This window comes from Haliotis rubra, unplaced genomic scaffold (assembly GCF_003918875.1).
Source record: "Haliotis rubra isolate DU_JTF1 unplaced genomic scaffold, ASM391887v1 Scf1417, whole genome shotgun sequence".
NCBI lineage: Eukaryota > Metazoa > Mollusca > Gastropoda > Lepetellida > Haliotidae > Haliotis > Haliotis rubra.
This window is the reverse complement of record NW_025765356.1, coordinates 118,840-143,082: the sequence shown is the minus strand read 5'-3', so window position 1 is coordinate 143,082 and position 24,243 is coordinate 118,840. Positions and strand designations below refer to the sequence as shown.

At 39.6% G+C, this 24,243-nt stretch overlaps 1 protein-coding gene across 1 annotated transcript; it reads left to right on the top strand.

Annotated features, from left to right (window-relative positions):
* Nucleotides 1-1,721: 1,721 nt before the first annotated feature.
* On the top strand, nt 1,722-23,547 carry LOC124269066 (monocarboxylate transporter 14-like). Its single transcript, XM_046704080.1, has 6 exons — nt 1,722-1,761; nt 11,354-11,558; nt 14,388-14,531; nt 15,020-15,994; nt 23,052-23,102; nt 23,304-23,547. Exons 2-6 carry the CDS (start codon nt 11,354-11,356, stop codon nt 23,420-23,422), a joined length of 1,494 nt encoding a protein of 497 aa, XP_046560036.1. The 5' UTR covers nt 1,722-1,761; the 3' UTR covers nt 23,423-23,547.
* Nucleotides 23,548-24,243: the final 696 nt, after the last annotated feature.

Genomic DNA, 24,243 nt, shown 5'->3' with positions numbered 1-24,243 from the left:
CGCTGCGCTGGAATGCACTCATAGCGCATGCGCAGTGAAATAGGTTCGCGCAGCTTGGAAGCGGGATGTCCGGATTTAATATAAGGTCGTGAGCAGGAGTAGTCTAATCAAAACAAATAGTAAAAAATCTACTCATTACATAAAATAACCTTGTAAGGATCTAGATCTACTCGGCTATGTGTCAACCAGTGAGGCGTTCAACATTTCAAGACGGAAAACCTTCGCTGGCGCCGAATACTCGGTGAAGGCTTTGATGTGAGCTATTTTTCTATTGTTTTGTTGATATCTCACAGGGGCGAGCTTTTTATATGTTATGACAGTAGATTACTGATTTAACTGTTTATATAATTTCATTTGTCTATTTCACCACACGTTCCTCTTACCGAGTCACTTTCTCAGTTCGATACACAAAAGCAATGTCATTATTTAGCGTTGACAGAATTTCTAACTGTGATATAGATATGTCGTTGTCACAGACAAAACTCAATGTCTGTTTTATTGACACCTATGTGTCTGCCTGCCCGTCTGCTAATGACAATATTCAAAACACAATTTCAATCACTGACCACATGCAATTTGAAATAACACCTATCAGGCTATACACCATAAACAAAATGCATTGATTTATGGCCCGAGTTCGGTCTCTGTCACATTATGTAATTACACAGACAAGCAGGTGTGATACTTGTACACATGACATGTTATGATGTCTGTTGATTGCAAAATGTTATACACAAAAATGAGCATGTATTTACAAAATCCAACATCTCTATATACACACACACAATGAGCCGTGAGGGGCATCGACAAATGAACCAGCCAATGAAAGTCACTTGAGTGCACACCGCTCTGCTCTGACTGGGTCTGGTATCCCGGTTGCTTTGCTTCGAGGGAAGTAAACCCAAGTACAAAATACTGCACTTTTGATTTGTACGATTGTACGCTTATAATTTTCATTTCAAATGTATATTATATGCATGAATAAGTGAAAATTGTGTTGCGTACGTTTGAATATTTTGGTTTTGTAACTTTAACGACTGATAGTATGGCGACGTAATGAAAAAGAATATGACATTGCTATGAAGTTTGCTCGTTGTTTGTCAGTTTGAAATCATCTCTGTATGTATTTAGCATGGTTATCATCCTTCAGTTGCTGGCGATATATGATTTTTATTGTATGTCCAAAGATAGTTTTCTACTTATAAAGATATATAAGTTGGTTTTGAACTCATTTTGATAATCTAGGCATGTTACTGTCCTTCGTTGACAGTAAACTTTTATATAGTATATATATATATATGAATTTAGAACTAGTTTTAGTAAAATATGACTGAAATATTGCCAATGTGATTTTAAAGCAGTTAACGTCACACTTCATATGTACCCTGTAGTAACAAAAATACTATTTAGACGTGCAACACCCACTGAGCTTTTAAAACCTTATCTGACAGGCTCTGTGAGGAATATGAAATGATGACCGCAGTTGCTGCATCAGTTGGTGAAAATACGATCAACAAGATGATGAAGTAAATTCAGCACGGTAACGATGAGATGTGTAAATTGTAACCAGAGCACATTCACTTGGATGTCAAGTAAACCAGGTCAATAAAGACACTGTCAATTGTATTCATAAATCCCTACTCACGTATCGCTTCAGTCGATGTGACCTAGTTTCAGACAGCTGGCTGTGTTGTCCAGTCTGGCGTTATATGTAGCATTACGCTGTTTGATGTTCACGTAAGTAGAGATGGCTTGACCGAGGTAAGGGCTTCTTGTTGATGTCAATGTTTTGATGACAGAAAGCACATGTCCTATGTAGACATATTAGGTCTTGCTTTCAGGCATACGAAGGGCAAATGTTCGTTGCATTTGCAAACGTATTTTGTCAATACTTGTGGCTGTTTCTCAACCAGCAGCAGATATATTATCTCCATTCTATGACTGAATGTCAACATGTCTTTTGACTTTTCCCGTCTATGAGATATATGTATGTTCTACCTATTGTATGTGTAAAACGATAGACTCAAATGTCAGAGTTCGGCTGATTTCAAATATGCATGTATATGCATTCCTGTCACACATCAATGTCAGGTTATACCTTTACTTGTGAATCTGAAAACACAATAGAGCTGAGCTGAACGAAGGACAAAATGATATAACTATCACCATTCAGACATTCGCCCTTTAAAAAGGCTGTGGGTCGTCACCCAGTGTACGTATTTTGTGTATGACAAAGGGACAATATAGTTGTACTAGTTCCAGTAGAAAGAATTAGAGAGTCCCTCACGATCAGAGATAAACGCTCCCTCGGCGAGTCAGCTGCATATTCAAGATAATTCTTTCATGGTAGAAAAAAGTGTATTTTGCCAATTTACATAAGCGCACCGCCGTGCGTGTATTGCTTTCTAACGCACTTTATTGTTTGTGCGTTGCATTGTTGAAGTCATACACAAAGCACTAAGGGTGACTCGTGCACGTGTTGGCTTACTGATCCGGGTCCCACAAAGCGTTCGTAGCGTTAAGACCTGTCATAATTCTATAGTTTATCATAGGCTTACGAATGTCGTAGCGCTACGAACGTTTTGTGGATCGGGACCCTGAGTTATATTTTGTAGTGGTATGTATGGGGATATGAAGGTGTTGCTGTTTTAAAACACATTGCATCAATATGGCGGCGTTAAGTATTTGTCTCGAGTGTTCATACACATACTCACTGTACGCCCATACAGCAAACAGTTCCATTATACCATCTTGCAAAAACGTTATTCACCTAGACATGTTTAATTAGCAAATTCAATTAAACCACATCCGTCATATACATTTGTGTAGCTTGTTTTATAAACAAGGTGAACAGAAAGATATTCAACGATTTTCAGTCTGAAGGTATTTCATTACACGTTTATATTCACCGTCTGAACACTAATATTGCCGGTTCCGTTTTTATCTGAATTCAGAATATATGATGTAAAAGGTAAGCCATTTTCATACTGAAAGAAACTTTATGCAAGCTGTTGTTTCGGAGGGGAAAAGTAAAATAGTCACTAAAAAGACAACTTCGTTCAAGGGTGAGTTGGAAACCCATTTTGCTTCAAACATAGACTGTATATGTGGATAACATAATGTGCACATTTACTTTTGATAAACGCGTGTATTTCTATTGTACAGGCAGTCCACTCAGTGAACGATTTATGTCTTCAAATCCCTCTTGTTCTTGTGGCTATTGTTACGAAGATCCAACTCACTACAGGTTGACAGGATGACTGGCTATTTTAGTCCAATATGGGAAGAGGATGTCGGATTGTACAGCGTGATAGTTTGATTGGGGCCAGAAAATGGTGTCGGAATTCGGAATGTACACATGTCGGATAATTCAATGTTCAAATGATGATAATTTAGAAGAACGCTGCTGGCACCCAAAAGATATGTCGGAATTCACAGGTTGTCGGATAATTCAGAGGTCGGATTATACAACTTCCACTGTAATTCTTTCCGTGCGTTAATTACACTGACATAAGAAATACAATGCACTTCTATGCTAAAGGATATGACATCAAAGCAATACTATACGGCCACTATAATGGATCTATTAAAGATAATCTTGAATTATTAGAAGCTATCCATTCTTTCATTGTATTGTGAGCCAAATTTGTGTTGTAAGTAGTAAAAACGAAATTCCACAAACTATTACTTTCCGACACTAATAATTAGTGTTCTAATGTTATAGGCAGCTATATTTACAGTTATTGACTGTTATATTTCCAGAAAGCTATTGTTTGTTTGTTAATAGCATGCTGTTCTCCTCATAATTGTTTGTTTACCAGTCCAGTTCCACGTTTGGAAATAAATATGTTTAAAGCACTGCCGTGCAGCGTCAGGCAAAACATACATCCACTTTGAGGCAAATTTTGTGAATTTTGGTTGCTATCGATAGGACAGGACATGTTTCCCCGTTTCGCCAACACCTGGTGTCATCACTGATTTTCAGTACTCCATCCATTTAATGTTCACAGTATTTTGCCCTTCACACCAATTTGTTTCTGAGGATAAAGACAGGGTATTCTTTTGTAATGAAGTTCTAAATTTACCTCGGCATTATTAAATTTTAGACATGATTCAAGCGAATCATGGAATCCGTTTTCAGTTTTTCTTAAGCTAACAAACACATGGCAGGTCGTTCGTTATCGAAATATCTCAGGTAATATTTCTCTAAATATTGACCTTGCTGTCAATAGAAATTCAATCAACGCAGCTTGACCATTGTCATCATGGCTACCAACACAGAGTGATTTGCAGATTAGCTCCCTATAATCACAGTTAGACAATGGCCGGTTGACCACTGAAGCAAGACATTGTGGATGAGGTGCAGGGTACTGCAGGCTGACAGACACCTGTCGCAATTTTTTTCCTAGGGGCAAATGTCGTAGTGACTATAATGTTATAGATAATATTATTTTATTTTTTTTTCACATGGATGTAAGTGTGTTTTATGTATGTTGTAAATGAAAGATAGATACTGCATGTTGTTGCAAAACAAGCAACGTAAAATTAAGAACTTAGTGCATGTGTAGAATAGACATAATATATTAATGTATGTACTTGCCGGGGTAGCCTTGCTCCAAAGCTGTACTGAATACTGAGCCTATGAATGTGTAGTAATTTAATCCTTCAGAGAGGCAGGTCTAGATAAACGGACAATATATCTAAGGACGCCGGTCTGTTAGAAGAATAGTTATATTTTTGAGAAATTATCTTTTTAACTATGAATTACTACCTTATAAACTTGAGCAAGTCTATTGCCGGGGAAGCCGAGCTGGCTGGAGATAACCCGACAGGGTCACCGGCCTGTGATATCTAGCGAGGTCGGAACGACGTTCGGCAGTTCGGTTTGACCCAATACACGGCAGAGAACTACATCCCCTGTGTTGTCCTACTTCCAACGGTACGATAGGAGAGAGACAGTGGTGGCCTTAACACAATGATTTGTGTAAATGCGACTAGCATGGGATTACATGGACTTTGGTTTTTAATCGTTTGGGACAGAGCACTGTGGCCAAGCGGTTTTAAAATGTTCCAACATGGACGACCTGTAGTGACATTCTTGTAGGGAGGCTGGTAGAAAGCAGGAATTTTGTACTTTTGAATGATGTAACGGGGCATGAGGGAATATGAGCTGCATAAATTCGGGGTTACGCCCCACCCTTCTCTTGCAACGTTCCGCATAAGATTGTTGAAGATGTGACGCCAGATTTGTAGGAAGTGCTTCAAACGTTCTGGATATCTCATCTTTTGTAAATTATATAACTACTCTGGACGGAAACAAACATGACGTTTACCAGGTAGGCAAATCTTACGAACGTTTTGCTGTTAATTTTACCCAGACTATCCGCTGTAAATTTTGTATTAATACATGGACGGATGTGTTGTTACAAGGCTTGCTGATAAGATAAATGTTCTTTGTTTATGGTTGGGCCAAAACATTGTAACTGAATTTGAATATTCTTATAACAGAAGGCAATATGATGGTAAGGGTTCCCTAATAATTGTGGAGGAAAAAATCATATAATTGTATTTTTCGATTTTTTATCAATGTCTGTTGTGTTGATATCAGCCATGTTGGTGGTCAAGCTGATGTAGTGCGGCATTCGTCACCACTCGCCCCTTTCCGTAACCGCTATTCGGTTTGTCCCGGAATAACACGAGTCGGGCACGAATGGTAGTGCGGCATTGTTGTATACGTGCGCTGTGAAGCGGATATAAAATCAGACACATTTTCAATTCAAATTGATAGTGTCTAATTTTATTGATTGTCCAATCAAAATCGAGTATTTCAGGTAGTCATGGTCAAATACAATTTTTGCCCCTACCCCCGTGCTTGTAATAAGCAATCACTATATGGTGCATTATAGAACAAACTTTATGGATAACAACTTCTTTTTTATTCGTGAGTGCGACGTTTCGATACAGATTCTTGTACCGTTGTCAAGCATAATGGGACATGAAGAGGGGGGAAGTGTATATATACTGGATCTGACAATGTGACAAACAAAACAACATAATTAACATAACTGGCTAGGCAGAAGGCTGGTGAAGCCAGAGAGTAGACAAAGTACAGGCGTAGAAGCCAATGATGTACAAATGATAATGACATGTTTATACAGCAGTGAGTTTATACAGTGGATTGGGCTTGGTGGATGAGTGCATCATAAGCGGATGGAATGAAGTATCCTTGGTCTCGGTTGATGGTGGGCTTTTGGCGTTTGATGTGGATGGCTTCGGTGAGCTTGCATCAACTCCACTTACTTCACCTGGGGGGACGAGATCTATGAACAAATTCATGGACTTCCCATGGGCTCCCCCTTATCCCCCATCCTAACCGAAATTTACATGATGGACCTGGAAGATAAAGCACTGGATACTGCACCCTTCAAACCCACATGTTGGTATCGCAAAGTGGATGACACCTTCGTCATCCTCCAACCTCAGCAAGATCCCACTCAGCTTCTCACTCATCTCAACAACCAACATCCCCGCATCAAATATCACCCCATCAGAGAAACAAGCCATCAAACAATTGAAACAAGATCCGGACATCGTCATCGCCCCAGCTGACAAGGGTAAGGCCACCGTTGTTCTAGACAAAGACCATTTCAACACCATGGTAGACAACCTGCTAGATGACACCGCCACGTACAAGAAGATCAATAAGGATCCTACTACTAAGTTGAATCGTCAGCACAAGTCCACCCTAAAACTACTGCATGATAAATTTGAACTCTCTACAGATCTCTATCGCAAGCTATCAGTATCCCATCCTCAACCACCCTATGCCCGAGCAACTGTCAAGATCCATAAGAATCCTGTGAAAACCCGTCTACTAGTCTGCTCCCGTGATACAGTGTTTTACAATACTGCCCAGCACCTTACCAAAGTACTCGCTCCTTTAGGTAAATCTGCCAACTCCTTCATCAACGACTCAACAGACTTCTGCAGCAAGATCCGTGATATCTCCAATCCAGGTCCTATCATCAGCTACGATGTTGTGGACCTATTTACTAATGTACCAAGAGAAGAAGCGCTCCAAGCCTTACGCCACAGAATTGATAAACTTCAACAACCCCTCAACACCAGCCTCTCAACCGACTCCATCATCAGTCTCACCTCAACCTGCATCAACTCCACTTACTTCACCTGGGGGGACGAGATCTATGAACAAATTCATGGACTTCCCATGGGCTCCCCTTATCCCCATCCTAACCGAAATTTACATGACGGACCTGGAAGATAAAGCACTGGATACTGCACCCTTCAAACCCACATGTTGGTATCGCAAAGTGGATGACACCTTCGTCATCCTCCAACCTCAACAAGATCCCATTCAGCTTCTCACCCATCTCAACAACCAACATCCCGCATCAAGTTCACCATGGAAACCGAGCAGAACCAGCAACTACCTTTCCTTGACGTCCTTGTGTCCCGCACCTCCAGCAACCAACTCCAGACCACTGTATACAGAAAACCCACCCATACGGATCAGTATATCCACTACAACTCCAATCATCCACCTAAAGTTAAGACCGGCATCATCTCCACACTAACCAGAAGGGCCAAGAACATCTGCTCAACTAAACTACAAGATGAAATCGAACACCTCAAGAAAGTCTTCGTAGAACGCAACCACTTTCCATCCCAAATAGTCAACAGAACCATCGCTGCCACCCTGTCACCCCTACCAAAGACCCAAACAAGATTTAGCCCCATCAAGATATCCATCCCTACATTGGCAAACCGTCACATCAAATCAGCCGCCTCCTGAAGATCAAGCTGGCATAGATACCACCTTCTCCGCGTCCTCCAACCTTAACAACATTCTCCATGCCAATGGAAGAAAACCCACCACCATAAAGAACAACAACCCAAAATGTGTCATCTACAAAATAAACTGTGATTGTGGGCAGAGCTACATAGGCGAAACTTCCCGACCCATCAACACCCGAGTGAAAGAACATCAGACCTCTGTTACCAATTCCGACAGCAAATCAGCCATTTCCGACCACATCAAAGCAAGCCCCAATCATCAAATAGAGTGGTCTGACATCACCATTCTCTCTAACAAACAAACAGACTTCACTAAACGCAAGCTCACCGAAGCCATCCACATCAAACGCCAAAAGCCCACCATCAACCGAGACCAAGGATACTTCATTCCATCCGCTTATGATGCACTCATCCACCAAGCCCAATCCACTGTATAAACTCACTGCTGTATAAACATGTCATTATCATTTGTACATCATTGGCTTCTACGCCTGTACTTTGTCTACTCTCTGGCTTCATCAGCCTTCTGCCTAGCTAATTATGTTAATTATGTTGTTTTGTTTGTCACATTGTCACATCCAGTATATATACACTTCCCCCCTCTTCATGTCCCATTATGCTTGACAACGGTACAAGAATCTGTATCGAAACGTCGCACTCACGAATAAAAAAAAAGTTGTTATCCATAAAGTTTGTTCTATATTGTACTTCCCAACTTCTAAAATGCCACTCAAAGAAGTTATATGGTGCATGCTTACTGATCTAAATTCTCTATTTCCACTGAATGGAATCGAATTGAAACATTGTAGGCATTCAAATTGTATGTGTAATTCATATTTAAGAAACATGTTATTTGCGTGTTCAGTAATTCATATAATCTATATATTCATATTGTTACGTGTCGATTCCTAAACTGAATCAGGGCGGTGGGATAGCCTAGTGGTTTAAGCGTTCGCTCGTCACGTCGAAGACCCGGGTTCTGTTCGCCACATGGGTACAATGTGTGAAAACCCATTTCTGGAGATATGCTGGAATATTGCTAAAATGCCGCGGAAAAATAAATTCACTCACTCACTTCTAAATTGAATCAGGGCTATGGGGTAGCCTCGTGGTTAAAGTGTTCGCTCGTAACGTCGAAGACCCGGGTTCAATTCGCCACATGGGTATAATGTGTGAAAACCCATTTCTGGTGTCCTCCGCTGTGATATTGCTGGAATATTGCTAAAATGCCGCGTAAAACTAAATTCACTCACTCACTCCTATATTGAATCTGAAACGTTAACCGTGAATTAGTCCGTTAAAGAACGCAGGTCAAGTTAGTAATATTTGGCCAATTCAACCACTTTGGATTCTTTAGTATAGAGACCTGTTCGGTAGAAGGCTTTCAAACAAACCTTTATGCACTAAACACCATAGTGATCGTTGGTTTTAGACAATATAACTGTAATCCGATACTTTTGTCAAATAATTTCGTGATGTATTATATTTCACTCCCGGACGAGCCTCAGTTACGTTTACCTGTTGATTCCCAGGTTGATACTAAAAACATGCCGGGAATCCGCCTGGAAAAGAAGTAGGTGTGAAACCAACAAAGAAATGTGGTTAATTAAAATTGTATTCTGTAAATGTAATGACTACACAAAGACGCTTGTAGTAGAATAAGATCTTTATCCATCATTATAGGCATCCTTCGATGCTAGTAATATATCTCAAGGCGGTGGAAAAAAACATTGTGCGTTTACACGCAGGAGAAATGATGTACAAAATATAGCGCCGTGTGCTTGGCTAGGAAAAAGCATAAGGGGAAGGCAAATCGTTTTGCCTCAACTTGCCTGCAGTACAAATAGGCTAAGTTTGTAGACAGAGCGAAGCGTTCGTAAAATATTCCGTGGCCTGCCGTTAATGAGAAAAGTAGAACTTACATTTCTGAACGTGAAATAAATTATAACGTGAAAAGTCACAAATCGTGACACCACATTGACTAAGCTCACAAATAACAAGAAGGTCCACTGTGGCAGTACAAAAGAGAGTGGCGGTGGAATTTGAAAGGTATTTTAGTACCAAAGCAGTGATGTGATCATGGCAGAATACTGAAAACGTGTCACAAAAGAAACACGAGAAAGGCAAAGTGTATTTGAAGTGTGCTTGACGAGACAGGAGAAGAGAGACAAGTACGAACGAAATCAAGAATCGACAAGGGGAAAATGTAAAGATTTTTCATCGCCTTCATTCTTCTATGAGATTAGAACACCTGAGCGTGCCGTATAGATAGGAAGCTCCATTACAATCCCTGATATTTACCGAAGTAGAGACTGCTATATTGAGACTCCATTCATTACACATATAGCAATGTATCCCCGCTATTTTGTTAGATATATTCATTGATACAAATACAAAACATTAATGAAGGTTGTGAAAGCTGTACAAACCATAACACAAATGGAAAGAATTTGCATGAACATCTCATTTTAAGGGGAAAATTAATTTTCATACATGTCTCTCTCTCTCTCTCTCTCTCTCTCTCTCTCTCTCTCTCTCTCTCTTTCTCTGTCTGTAATACGGGCTGTTTATTCCTCCCTGTCTCTCTCTCTCTGTGTAATACGGGCTGTTTATTCCTCTCTCTCTGTGTAATACGGGCTGTTTATTCCTCTCTCTTTCTATTTGTAATACGGGCAGTTTATTCCTCTCTCTCACTGAATACAATAACCGATAGACAAGAAATCCCGAACGCAGGCTACAAGCAAGGCGCGGTGCTTAAAGAACAGAAACGATCAATTCACCCAGACCTACAGTAACAGGTGAACTGAACTTGTGTGGTGAAAGTACAGAATTGAGGCAACACTCTTCGTTTTGTCTGAAACGAACCTTCATATATACACATGGAAAGCATATCGCAACACCCCATAATATCTACATGTTATCATTACCATACAAAATAACTTCTGCTAACCACAATTTAACTTACTTTCTGGATAATTGGACCCTCATGAAATACTGTAAACCCAAACATAACGAACACTTCAGTCCGCAGAATACAAAAAACAAACAAATAAAAGTCATATGTGCTGCGATACCTTTTACTTTGTGTATATATGAAATGTTTACTTTAACCCAGGGAACAGAACATATCACTCTCTTAACAGTTTTAATAGAGAAAGGTCTGGCAGAAGATAGGGTGGTTGTTTTTGTGTAACGCCCATCTGAGCAATATTCCAGCTATATGGCGGCGGTCTGTAAATAATCGAGTCTCGACCAGACAATCCAGTGACCAACAGCATGAGCATCGATCTGCACAATCGGGGTACGATTACATTTGTCAACCATGTCAGCGCGCCTGACCACCCGATTCCGCTGGCAAATGAAGTAGATTCTGGAAATTAAATAATCCTCAATTGCAAGATAAAAAGTATGCTGAATATAAATTGAGAAAATATCTTCCAGTGCAGGGTGAATATGCTGCACTTCAGATTCCAGACCAATGACCACATCGTTATATTTCCAAATGTAATATGTTATCGTATGTGTGTCTTTGATGCAGATGAACACCAGAATGGAAGTAGCTAACATAGACCGAGGCTACGCCTGGGTGGTCCTCGTGGCTGCTTTCTGCCTTCAGTTCCTGGTAGGGCTTCTGGCATACTCTCCAGGCGTCATGAACATCGCCATGTTGGATGAAATTGAAAACGATCTGACGAAGACCTCCTGGGTAGGCTCCATAAACTTTGGGACCTGTACGTTACTAGGTAAGTAAACTTCATCTGCATGATATCTTCACCCGCATCAATCATGTTTATAGATAAATAAATGTCCATCTGATTCTTTTTTCTTCTATCGGGACAAAAGAATTTGGGGGTTTTCTTTGCAGTTGAATATCAAGTCATACTTGAAAACATTATAAATTCATAACAAAGAGACGAAACGAATATTCATGTAATGTGTTAAATTATATTATAAATACATTCTAAATAAAGAAACATAATAATCTAGTATTGTGATAAATGCATCATGAATACATTATAAATTAAGAAACAAATAATCAAGTAAGGTGTTAAATATTGCACATTTTATGCTGATATAGGTCACAAATTAAATGTACTTTTGATTGATATTAAGGCATTTGTTAAATGTTTATGGAGACACCTTTAATTCTTTACTTCAACAACAGAGTCAATATGAACTCTGTATGGTTTTTCATTGATAATACTTATGTCATACGTGAAAAGAAGGACATTAAGTTTACACACTGCAAATTGTTTAACGAAGTACAGCAGAACATTCTTCTCTTAACATGTTCTTATGTTGGGATGACTTTATAATATACTACCCATCAAAAGTTTAGACAAACTAGTGTAAATGTAGCTACTTACTCCAGTCAACTGTTCTAACCTAGATTTTGCAAAACATTCCATACTGTTTAAAGGTACTGTTTACACATAAACTGATGTATTGTAAAACAACTTCGTAACGTTGAAAAGATTATTGTCATGAGTTCAATAAATGGTGAAACTCAGTGAAAATTGGCGAAATCTTCACAACACTTTACACCAAAAAAAGCAGCTGTTCACATGCACGATATTTTCACACGCTTTTCAGCACTTTGATGCATGATCCTCATACAATTCATCTGCATAAGGTTTGCAGTTGGTTCCCCCAAGTTAGTGGAGAATTTCATCTTCGATGTAACCACCTACATATACATAACATATAGCTTTAAGAGAGTCTAAACTTTTGTTGGGTAGTATAGTACAACAAACTTGAACATATGTATAAAATAATAACTAATAAATGTCCATCATATGTTACTGATCTTATACCACCATCTGTGTCAGAAAACACCAAATATAATCTCAGGCATAGTCATAACTTTCTTGTACCATTTGCATCTACGTTTAAACGAGCCTATGTTATAGATACATCAGACCGATAGAAAAGTCTGCCGTCATAAGTAAGGAATATTCCTTCAATATCTTCTTTTAAAAGTGTCGTATCGGAGCAGTCTGCATCGCTACCGATGTATTATAACTGCGGTAAGAGATACTCAAACATATTGCACACTAGATTAAGACACAGTTGCAGCACACTAAATTTCGACCTGTTTCGGGTTAACCTATTTGATGTTATTAAATGCGAATGTCGCGCGCCATGCAAAAGTTCATTGCATTTTTTTAATGCACTCTATATGATGACCTCAGGAAGTCACTATTCTCAGATATTGATAAATTTGGAGGAGAAACACTATCTTATACAGTGACCCTAACCTAAACGATTTGCTGAATAAACATATATACTTGTCTGTGTCCAGCCTGTTGTTCATAGTTCAAACTGTACATAAATAGCAATTAAGTAATATCTGCAAATGTATGTGACGCAAACCTTTCTCACTGTCCAGCGTATTGTAGGTATCCCGTAATCAACACTGTAGCCACTTATGGTCCCTTCTCCCCTAAATACAGCTAAACATCATATTACATAATGATTTACAATTTTCAATTTACAATGAAAGCTTGACAATGTGGAAACAAAAACTACGTTTCACCTGTAATATGAGGCATGAAATGATTAGTGTTGCTTCTATTAGTCACCTGAAAGCGCCCGGTTTAGCATAAACGTCACAGATATTACAGGGTTTATGCAAATAATTACTTTCAGTATTGTCCTCCTGAGAGGGTACATAAGCCCCAAAACTCACAAAGTAAATTTCAAACTTACCAGGATTTTAAGCGTAGAATGTTTGTGATTTTAATTCTGGCTAAATTTGACTACAATCGCTGGCTGCTGAAGGGATGATGTAAATCCAAATAGGGTCCATGTAGGTAGCAAAGGTACTGTAAGACCCCATGGTCTTTAGTATGGTGATCAACCTTCAGTTGCTGGTGATCTATAGCCCGTTCTTATATTGTACTATTGTGTCTCGTGATATATTTTTATGATAGCGTACTAGTTGTAAATTAAGAGCTGTGATATTCTAGTAGTTTTACTCTCCTTCGATGACAGATTTTTTTGTTGTACATTTATTGATTTGAATATTGCTATAAACTGTTCTCGTCACGATATGGCTGCAATATTGCCGATGTGACGTTAAGTTTTAACTCACTCACTCACCACTACTTTCAGTATTTCACAGCTTATACTTGCATTTAATAGTGTTATGTACTTAATTTCGGCCATCTAAACCAAATATTACTTCGTAAATGCAAGACGAATACTGTTGTGTAAATGTATGAGTGAATACGCACGGTGTAACGTCGCTTATCGCAATATTTAGCAATACCATAGCTAGGGACACCAGAAATTTACATATTGCAGCTATGTTTGGAATCGAACCCGGGTCTCCAGACTAGCAAACGAAACTTTAACGACCCACCCACCCACTGGCCCTTATGAGCCAGTACTAGGCCCTTGAATTTCTAATTCTTTATACTTTCAAACACAACCTGGATGGGGAACGTGTGTTTCACAATCTTCATAGCCAATGTTTTAGTGTCGTGCCCTAGCTTGCACACTTTGACAGAGCTCACTCACTGTCACGAACAGATGTACCTGACGTGAGATTCTTACTGCCACATTCACAGGTCCAGTTGCTGGGTTAATCCAGGATAAAGTTGGTTCACGTGGCACAGCTTTGATGGGTGCCACCTTCACCTTTCTGGGAATGACGAGTGCCTCCTTTTGCAGATCTATAGTGGGACTGGTGCTCACCTACGGCTTTATTTCAGGTTTGTGGACAATTGCACCTGTATCAATCAAGCAAGAACAAGAACTTACTGTAGAAAGTTCCGTTCATGCTGTGATCAAAACCAATTCGCTACACTTGTCTAATCGTGGTCAAAATACAAATTCAATAACACATCAGACTCTTTATATAACGTAGGACCGACTTCCCTTCAAATTGACCCTTCCGTCATCTATTTAAGACGTGGCATATAATTTATGGACCGCAAATGAGTCCAACAATAACCATAGTATTTTGTCTTCGTCGAAGCGTTTTAACAGACGTAATGTCATGGATAGATGACACCCAGCTTTCAGGCTTTACTCAAAACAAGGTATGATGCAGGGAGTTGCACATGGTCTTAACTGAGACAATAATCCTGAAAATATATCTTAGGTTTTATACATTACCTTCGTTAAGATAATAATATTTTACGTTGTTGAATTTGCACATTGAAATAATATGACCTGAACTTTATTTCTTTATTGACAGGGTTTGGTTTGTGTCTTGCTTGCAATGTAGTTGGCGTTGTTGCTGGGAACTACTTCTTAAAGAGGAGAGAGATTGCATATGGTGTTTGCAGTGCTGGTGGAGGAATGGGTCTTTTTGTTTCCGGCCCGCTTGTGAGATATCTTCTTAGAAACTACAATCTAAGTGGGACCTTGCTTCTTCTTGGTGCTGTAGAATTTCACATGTGTGTTGCCGGTGTTACCTTCAGGCCAGTACGCCATGGACATTCACAAAGTATGACTGTGACTCCAAAAGAGCCAGCAGCTAATGAAATCCCAGATGAAAGTGATTCCTCGGTGCATCAACAAGCCACTAATGCTGAACCCTTATTAATAAAGAAAATAGAAGTTGATGACACAAATGAGTTCGAACTTACTGATCAACGACGTCATGGTTCAATATCCTCAAGCCATGACAAGGTTTCTCTTTCTCCACCACTTTACCATCCAGAAAAGAAAGGAATTAAAGCACGTATAGGCAGTGTTTTTATTGCTTTCAGAATCTTTAAACAAGTGTCATTTCTTATGTATAACATCAGTCTGACGCTGTGGACTCTTGCTGAATCTGCTGCCGTCTTTCATCTTCCCTACTACACTCAGCTCAAAGGAAGCTCGTCGGATCAAGCCGCAACTGTGTTTACTGCAATGGGGTTTGGCAGTGTTATTTCCAGAATATCTGCCGGATTGATAACTTCAGATTCGAAGATACCACACATTATCATCCAAGTTGGCCTGTTAGGAATATCTGGGATGATAGTGCTATTCTTCCCTCTTTATTCTAACACATACAGCACACAGCTGGTGTTTGGGATCTTGTACGGGACATACAGCCAAGGAATTAATACTCTGATTGGTCCCATAGTCCTTGACTTAGTATCTCTAAAGGAGGTTCCAGTGGCTTATGGGTTTGCATTTTTCTTCCAGGGAATTGGATATATCTTAGGACCTCCAGTAGCAAGTAAGTGGAATATACAATTGAGATCTGACACGTGTTTGTCATGCACTATTTCAACTGAACAATATATGTTCTGTAACCCACATGTTCTGTAATCCGCTGTCGCGTGTTAACTGGGATCGGGTTGTCACAATAGCAACTTTGGAAACTTGATTTCTGCACCTATTCAGATCCCTATAATGTTGGAAATGGAGTCTGCAGTGTAGTCTTTTCTTTAATGGAAACGTCAAAGTAAACATGGTCTAAATGTTAATATATTATTCTGATATGCAGTTGTGTGTTTGTTTTGATAGTCCATCACAACGATACTCATGCAGAAATAAATACTTTTATTTTCAGGTTGGATTTATAGGTTAAGTGGTGTGTACCATTTCACGTACGTTTTTGCAGGTAAGGTATCATGTTGTTATCTGTGAATGTATTATACAGAGAAAATAAGATGAGAGTTTAATTGTACGTTTACCTATTAATGTAGGATACTACATTTCATGGAATACATAAAAATGCTTTCTTGGTAGCTAGCTTGGGCATATATCATAACTATCATTATTTTATCTTATCAGGATCTTCCTTAGTATTAAGTTCAATGTCAGCGGCAGCTGTTAGCGTCGTAAGAAGAAGAAGGAAAACGCAGAAGATGGATGTCCAGCCATTTGATGGTGAAAAGGAGGATGTCTCGTGTCAGTGAAAACCACATTGAGTCCCTTACATATGTGGGCACATGTATCATCATCCAGAGTGACGAAAGTGGCATGAACTCCCCGAGCCGCGACAGATTGAAGTAAAAACCATTGTTTGAAGGATACCTCGCTGGTGTAATCAATATTGAGTACACTACAGAACAAAATACGGAAACTGGTGGCATGACAGTGAAGGTGTAATGGCGATAAACGCCCGTACTGTTACGTTTGTACAGTTGACTCATTACTCATGACTCATACAAAATCCCATAGTAAATGTTGTTAATGGTTTCACTGTCAGATGATCAACATGCGTGTGTGGTGTATGACAGGTGCTGTAAGGTGACTGCATGGAATATGTCAAGGTAAGCGGGGCGGTGGGGTAGCCTATTGGTTAAAGCGTTGGCTCGTCAAAGACCCATGGTTCGAAGCATGGAATATGTCAAGCCCATTTCTGGTGTCCCCCGCCGTGATATTGCTGGAATATTGCTAAAAGCGGCGTAAAACTAAAACTCAGTCAGTCAGTCAGTCAGTCAAGGTAAGCATGTCAAGTTAAGCATGGAATGTGTCAAGGTAAGCATGGAATATGTCAAGGTAAGCATGGAATATGTCAAGGTAAGCATGGAATGTGTCAAGGTAAGCATGGAATGTGTCAAGGTAGGCATGGAATATGTCAAGGTAAGCATGGAATATGTCAAGGTAAGCATGGAATGTGTCAAGGTAAGCATGAAATATGTCAAGGTAGGCATGGAATATGTCAAGGTAAGCATTTCAAGGAAAGCATGGAATGTGTCAAGGTAAGCATGAAATATGTCAAGGTAGGCATGGAATATGTCAAGGCAGGCATGGAATGTGTCAAGGTAAGCATGGAATGTGTCAAGGTAAGCATGGAATATGTCAAGGTAGGCATGGAATATGTCAAGGTAAGCATGGAATGTGCCAAGGTAAGCAGGGAATATGTCAAGGTAGGCATGGAATATAGCTTAACTATAACTTATGTGTGAGTGCCCTATACCTGAACAAAACGTTGACTATAAAACATTTCAAATGATGTACAAGGTGTGTGACTGACTGAAAAAAGACCCATGATCCCATAACCACTTTCACACGAGGTATATCCTGCCACAAATTCATTTTGCCTAGCCAGACTATAAACGTAATGAATTCACATCAGCACTGACAACAAACAGCATATGTGAAAATACACAAAATAGGCCCACAACTGTACATGGTTTGTTACAAGCGGTACCAGCATACAAACCTATTCAAATACATATCCACGATATCTGAAATATTACGCATGTGATCCGTTTGAAAGACTGCAGATGCGGTAACCAGTGGGGGGTTCGCCACAAGCTGTTGCAGAACATCATGATGCCCTCTGAGGCTGGTGCTTTCGCGGTTCAGTACAAACGTCAACAACGGGTACATTTATGCGAATCGGACGTGTTTTCTAACATGTCTGAATCACTTCCGCTCAGTTACTACTTGATTGACTTCAGAACGTACCTGAATCTGTGACAATAAAATAATCCAATAGCATCATTTATTGTTGATAAGTTTCTTTTTGGGAAGGGCATATTTACAGGGGTATCAATTAATAACTTCGTTTTCCGACAATCCGGTCAGAAGAACATGCCCGTGTAGCTAGCAATAATTCGATGTTTCAATGTTTTAGTTTCACATGAAATGAAAGACGAAATATAGTTCACAATATTGAATCACACGAAATGCGGCAATTACATATTGTTCATTCCTTCTGTGTGCTATACATAAATGTATACAATGCGGCTTTTTGTGCGTGTGTCCTAATAACAGTCAGCTACCACCTGTCAAGAACATTTAGGTACTATTACACATGTACATAATGTATACAGTCACCGATCGCTCTGACACACTTAACCAACCTGCAGCAATTGATGCAAAGCTATTGTTACCTTACTGGCCTGTCGCTGACTTGGATATGACGTGAGAGGTAAGACCCTTCAAATCCAGTGTGTTTATACATGACTTGCTATGTCAGAAGAAGAAACCTACACATATGGTAGTCCACATGTATATTATGTTATGCTCACCACTAGCCAAATTATTCAATGATCGCTATTGTACGACAAGTAATGTGCACTGCACTGGATGCTTCATGTCTTGCTGGGTGTACACGACTTACATTACATGTGGAATCTGATGTTAATGTACGCACATGGGTTTCGCCATTTCAGTCACTGACCGACCGTTGGGTGTAAGGAGGGGGTGTTTTGATTTTGTTGAGATGAAATATCTTTATGTGTATACCTCGAATATTTACAATATTTCTTTGTACAATAACGAGTGTTAAAAGCATACAGCAGTGCATGTAACCCATTCAGCATTTCTTGTTCACGCATTTCCGAGCACAGGTGGTGTTTGCTCCTCTATTTCCGACCACCCTGTGTACCATCTTGTGTACTGTGTGACGTAACTATATATTTGACAGATTGATAAAATTTGTTAAACAAGATTCTGCCCTAAAAGGCTCACTAAATAATGAATGTATTTGTATACTTCCACATAACGTTACATACTCGTTACGAACACAACATTTCAAAATTGATGACAAGAAGATGACGTCACAAGACGACAGCGAGATATGAACACGCACAAAGAGGAAATCTCTTAACTCAGCTGACCCTAACTTTGGTGTAATATTTAGCTGGTAATCGTTAACATTCATTACATTGCAGTCCCACTATAGACTTTATTGCTTTATTCAGACAATAAAAAATATGATTTATCATGAACTCCAGAATCAGTTAATTATTACCAAATACACAAGTAAAGTTTAACAATCACTATCAAAAGCGAGTACATGGCGAACCTATCAACATGAATATTTGCAATTACCTTGAATAACTGTAGAATCTGAAAGTGGACAGATTATAACCGAATTCCTTGACCTCGTGCGAACATTCACCACCCGTCTCATTTACAAACCCAACAAACCCAACAACTGTGTCAACGCTGGTGTTCTGGTTACACAGAATCGGAATTCAAGACTGTTCTGCTGTCGGCTCGTCATAGTGTCTAGACTGGAGTTCAGAGGACGCGTCCATGCACAGTCGAGCAACCAAATACCTGTACTGTCAGGGGCACAGGAATCCATTACCTGTCATTACCCCAAGATTCAATTCTATTTCCTGTCTATTTTTTCACTCCCTTTTGGGGATATAAGTTATGTCGACGAATTCGACTGAAAGCCATCCTATGTTGACACACGATAATATACTTCAATGAAAAGTAACTACTACGGTTTGTTTGGGTAACTACTTGATGTTTTTGCATGTCCAACTATTTATCATTTCGACTCAAAAAAAACGTATTTGAAGTATATTGTTATGTTATAATTAAGTAATAGTTGAATACATCGATTTCCAGTGTTTAAGTACAAGTGTCAACGGCGATTATATTGTCTGCGGTCACCATCGGACTTCAGATCCGCGTGAAATCATCTTTAGTAACTCATGCTTGTCATAAGAGGCGACTAACAAGATAGGGTGGTCAGGTTCGCTGACTTGGTTGATACATGTCACCACATCCCTATTGCACCCATTGATGTTCCTAACAATGATGTGCACGAGTCATTTAACTATGGCAGTATTTGTTTTCGTTTGTCACTAATGAACACCTTGTTTCTACCGTGGTCAACTGCATATCCTATATTCGGAATAAACATTCAGCATTTAGCTTGCATAGCGTATCAATGTAACAGTTTAATCACCATGCCAACACACAATTATCCCGTGAAGTTTCCACTTTTAACTGGTCTTCAGCACTCCATATTTCTGCTAAGAGGCGACTGACATGATTGGGTGATCTGGCTTGCTGACAAATTCTATGCATATCACCACGTATCTCGGTTAAGTAGAGTGATGTTCAAGATGTGTAACTGACCTGGACACGAGTATTTACACACCGCCGTTTTTTCAGCTGTGATATTGTTGGGAGCATCGTTCACTAACAAACAATCCACTTATCCTTTGGTTGTCCTTGGTGCAGGAACGATGGAAGTATCTAGATCAAACATAGACCGAGGTTACGCCTGGGTGATCCTTGCAGCTGCCTTCACCTTACAGTTTATGGCTGGGATACTGGTGTATTCTCCTGGCGTCATGAACATCGCTGTGTTGGAGGAAATTGAAAACGATCTGACCAAGACCTCATGGATAGGCTCAGCCAACTTCGGAGCGTGCACTTTACTAGGTATACAACATCTGATTTGAATATCACATCGTCTCCTTACACAAAACTATCGGCTTTTTCAATATGCAAATACGAAGTAAAAACGGTTGATATGTTTTCATAAACAGAGATCAAGAGCATGACTTCAGCATGATTATTATCAATCACAGCGTGCCATGTCTCTAGGGTTTCTTCAGGTTAGAGGTGCGTTGTAGGTGGAACTGCAACTCGTAATGAAAGTGGTCGTCTTTGGGACTTGCAATGGATACCTTTTGGTTTTACCAGAGCGACACACGTCAATGACCTGCATGTTGTTTTACTTCCAGGAAAGTTTCCATTACGATCCCTCACTCACTCTAATATTTTAAAAGGGTGTAAATATCTGATCATGTGTTGGATATATATCCCTTGCACACTCCTAGATATATATCCCTTGCACACACTCCTAGATAGGCGCTCACATCAATCTTTAGAGATTATTGTCAAATTCACAGGTCCAGTTGCTGGGTTGATACAGGCTAAATTTGGTTCCCGTGTTGCGGCTATGGTTGGTGCCGCTTTAACCTTAACTGGTATGACTGTTGCCTCGTTCTGCAAATCGACACTTGGCCTGGTGCTCACCTATGGCCTTGTATCAGGTATGTACCCTCAAACATTGTAGATGGTTCATTAAGGATAATGGTCGGTGCAAATGGACTGCAATGTGTATTTTCAGAATTGATATACAATAATATGCAAATGTCTTCTTTATGAACTTACAGGAATAGACAAAACATAATGATTTACCACCACAGAGTGAAACAATCCTGTGGGTTGTTTTGTGGGCCTTTTGTGTTTCCCAGTACAAATCCTAATGTCTTTTCTTTAATATTTCACAGGATTTGGTGTTTGTCTGGCTTGCAATGTGGTTGGCGTTGTAACAGGGAAGTACTTTTCAAAGAGGCACGAAACAGCGTTTGGTGTGTGCATTGCTGGTGGAGGACTGGGTCTCTTTGTTGCCGGACCTCTTGTGAGATACCTTCTCCGTCAGTACAACCTAAGTGGGGCGCTTCTTATCCTTGGTGCAATAGAATTCCACATGTGTGTCGCTGCTGTTACCTTGAGACCACTCCGGAAGGAACAGGCTCAAAGTGTAACTGAAATTAGGAATGATCATCGAGAGGACAAAAGCATTGACACAGGTTACCATGACAGGTTGTTGCAATCGAATATTTGCAAAGTCTTCAGGTCTCTTAGAGTTCTAAAACATATTGGATTTCTTATATACAACGTAAGCATCATGCTGTGGGCACATGGTGAAGCAGCAGCTGTTTTCCATCTTCCATATCATGCTCAACAAAAAGGAAGCTCTCCAGATCAGGCTGCAACGCTTTTCACTGCAATGGGAGTTGGTAGCATATTCTCAAGACTAGCCGCCGGAATAATGGCCTCCGATTCGAAAATCCCATACCTCACTCTCCACATAGCCTTTACTGGCATATCTGGAATGATGCTTCTGTTATTCCCTCTTTATTCACACACATACACTACTCAGCTTGTGTTTGGGAGTCTCTATGGGACTTACAGCCAAGGTATGAATACTCTGGTTGGTCCCATAGTCCTTAACTTGGTAGCTGTGGAGGAGGTTCCAGTGGCTTATGGGTGCGCATTTTTCTTTCAGGGAATTGGATACATCTTAGGACCCCCGATAGCAAGTAAGTGGTCATTGCCTGTACTATTTCCTCTCCATCCAGACTTTCTTTTGAAGGGGTTTTAGTGGGCTTTTAGTTTTACGCCGCTTTTAACAATATTCCAGCAATATCATGGTGTGGGACACCAGAAATGGGCTTCACACATTGTACCCATGTGGGGATTCTCTGGAAGAACAAATGTCCCGAAACTCGGTGATAGTTTAGCAGTGAGGTCAGATTGTTACAGCAGCAGTTCACCCTTCATCTCATTATCACCACTCATATGCTGTTTGATCCTTACATTGTTTGACTATAGCCTCTCAAGGATTCTCCCGCTACCAGAAAGCTGAAATATTACTGAACAACAAACACACACACTTAAAGCAAAAATGGGCTTTCCTAAAATGTGTATTGAGGACCTTAATTCGACTTGAAGTAAATATTCAAAGAAAGCAGTGTTGTTTTGTCTAATATACCAATAATCTATATTTTCAGGTTGGATTTATAAGTTAAGTGGCGCTTACGATTTTACATACGTTTTTGCAGGTACGATTTTATGTCAATCCCAGTGAATACAACATACACAGATAATGAAAGGTTCAGTCATTGTGTGATCTGTCATATAAAATTATGTGGAAAGATTAAATTGCCAAGCCTTTATGTCACCCTGAATCGCCATACAATAATGTTTTGGAAATATGTTTTACATTGACATCTGCACTGTTCTGTGCTATTTCATGTTACCAGGATCGTCCATGGTATTGAGTTCAGTGTTGGCAGCAGCTGTTGGCGTGGTAAGAAGAAAGGATTTACAGAGAATGGATGCACGGACTCTGGATGTAAAACAGGATGATGTGAAGTATTAGTGAAATCATGATTGTTACACCAGTGCATGTCTGCACCATATGTCAACATACAGAGATTAAAGTGACATGTAATTCTGTTGACTTACATTGCTATAGAAGTTTATCATTTTACCAGGCTACGGTAGTCTTATGTCCTGCTTGACTGTGTTGAATATTCCATCACAAGGGATATCTATTTCAAATCACAAACTATGAAGGATCTTTTTAGTAATATAAGTTCTCATTTAATTATTGCATTTTTAAAAGAATTAAACTGTTAACTGATTTGTAAATAGATACTTATTTTATTATTGGTAGTTTAGATTAGTAACTGAGATTGTTAGTGGCTGTACCCTCAAAGGGGGTTGAAGTAGTGTAAAATTATTGTCCTCCTGAGTGGGTACGTAAGTCCAAAATGTTCAAAGTCAATTTAAACTTGCCAGGATTTTTAAACGTAGCATTCTTGTCATTTTAATTTGGGCTAACATATCTTACAATCGCCAGCAGCTGAAGGGATGGTGTAAATCCAACTAGGGTCCATGCAGGTAGCCAAGGTACTGTAAGTCCCCATGGTCCCTGGTATGGTGATCTACCTTCTGGTGTTGGCGATCTATAGCTTGTTTTTATATTGTATTGTCCAAATAGTGCTATCAGTTTTAACTCTCCATACTAGTTTTAGTTGTAATTGTGATATTCTAGTTGTTTTACTGTCCTTCGTCGATAGGTTTTTATAACGTACATATATTCCATTTCTATGTCAAATGTTCTCATTTCACTTTTTATTGTATAAATTGTTTTCGTCACGATATGGCTGCGATATTGCCGATGTGACGTTAAATATT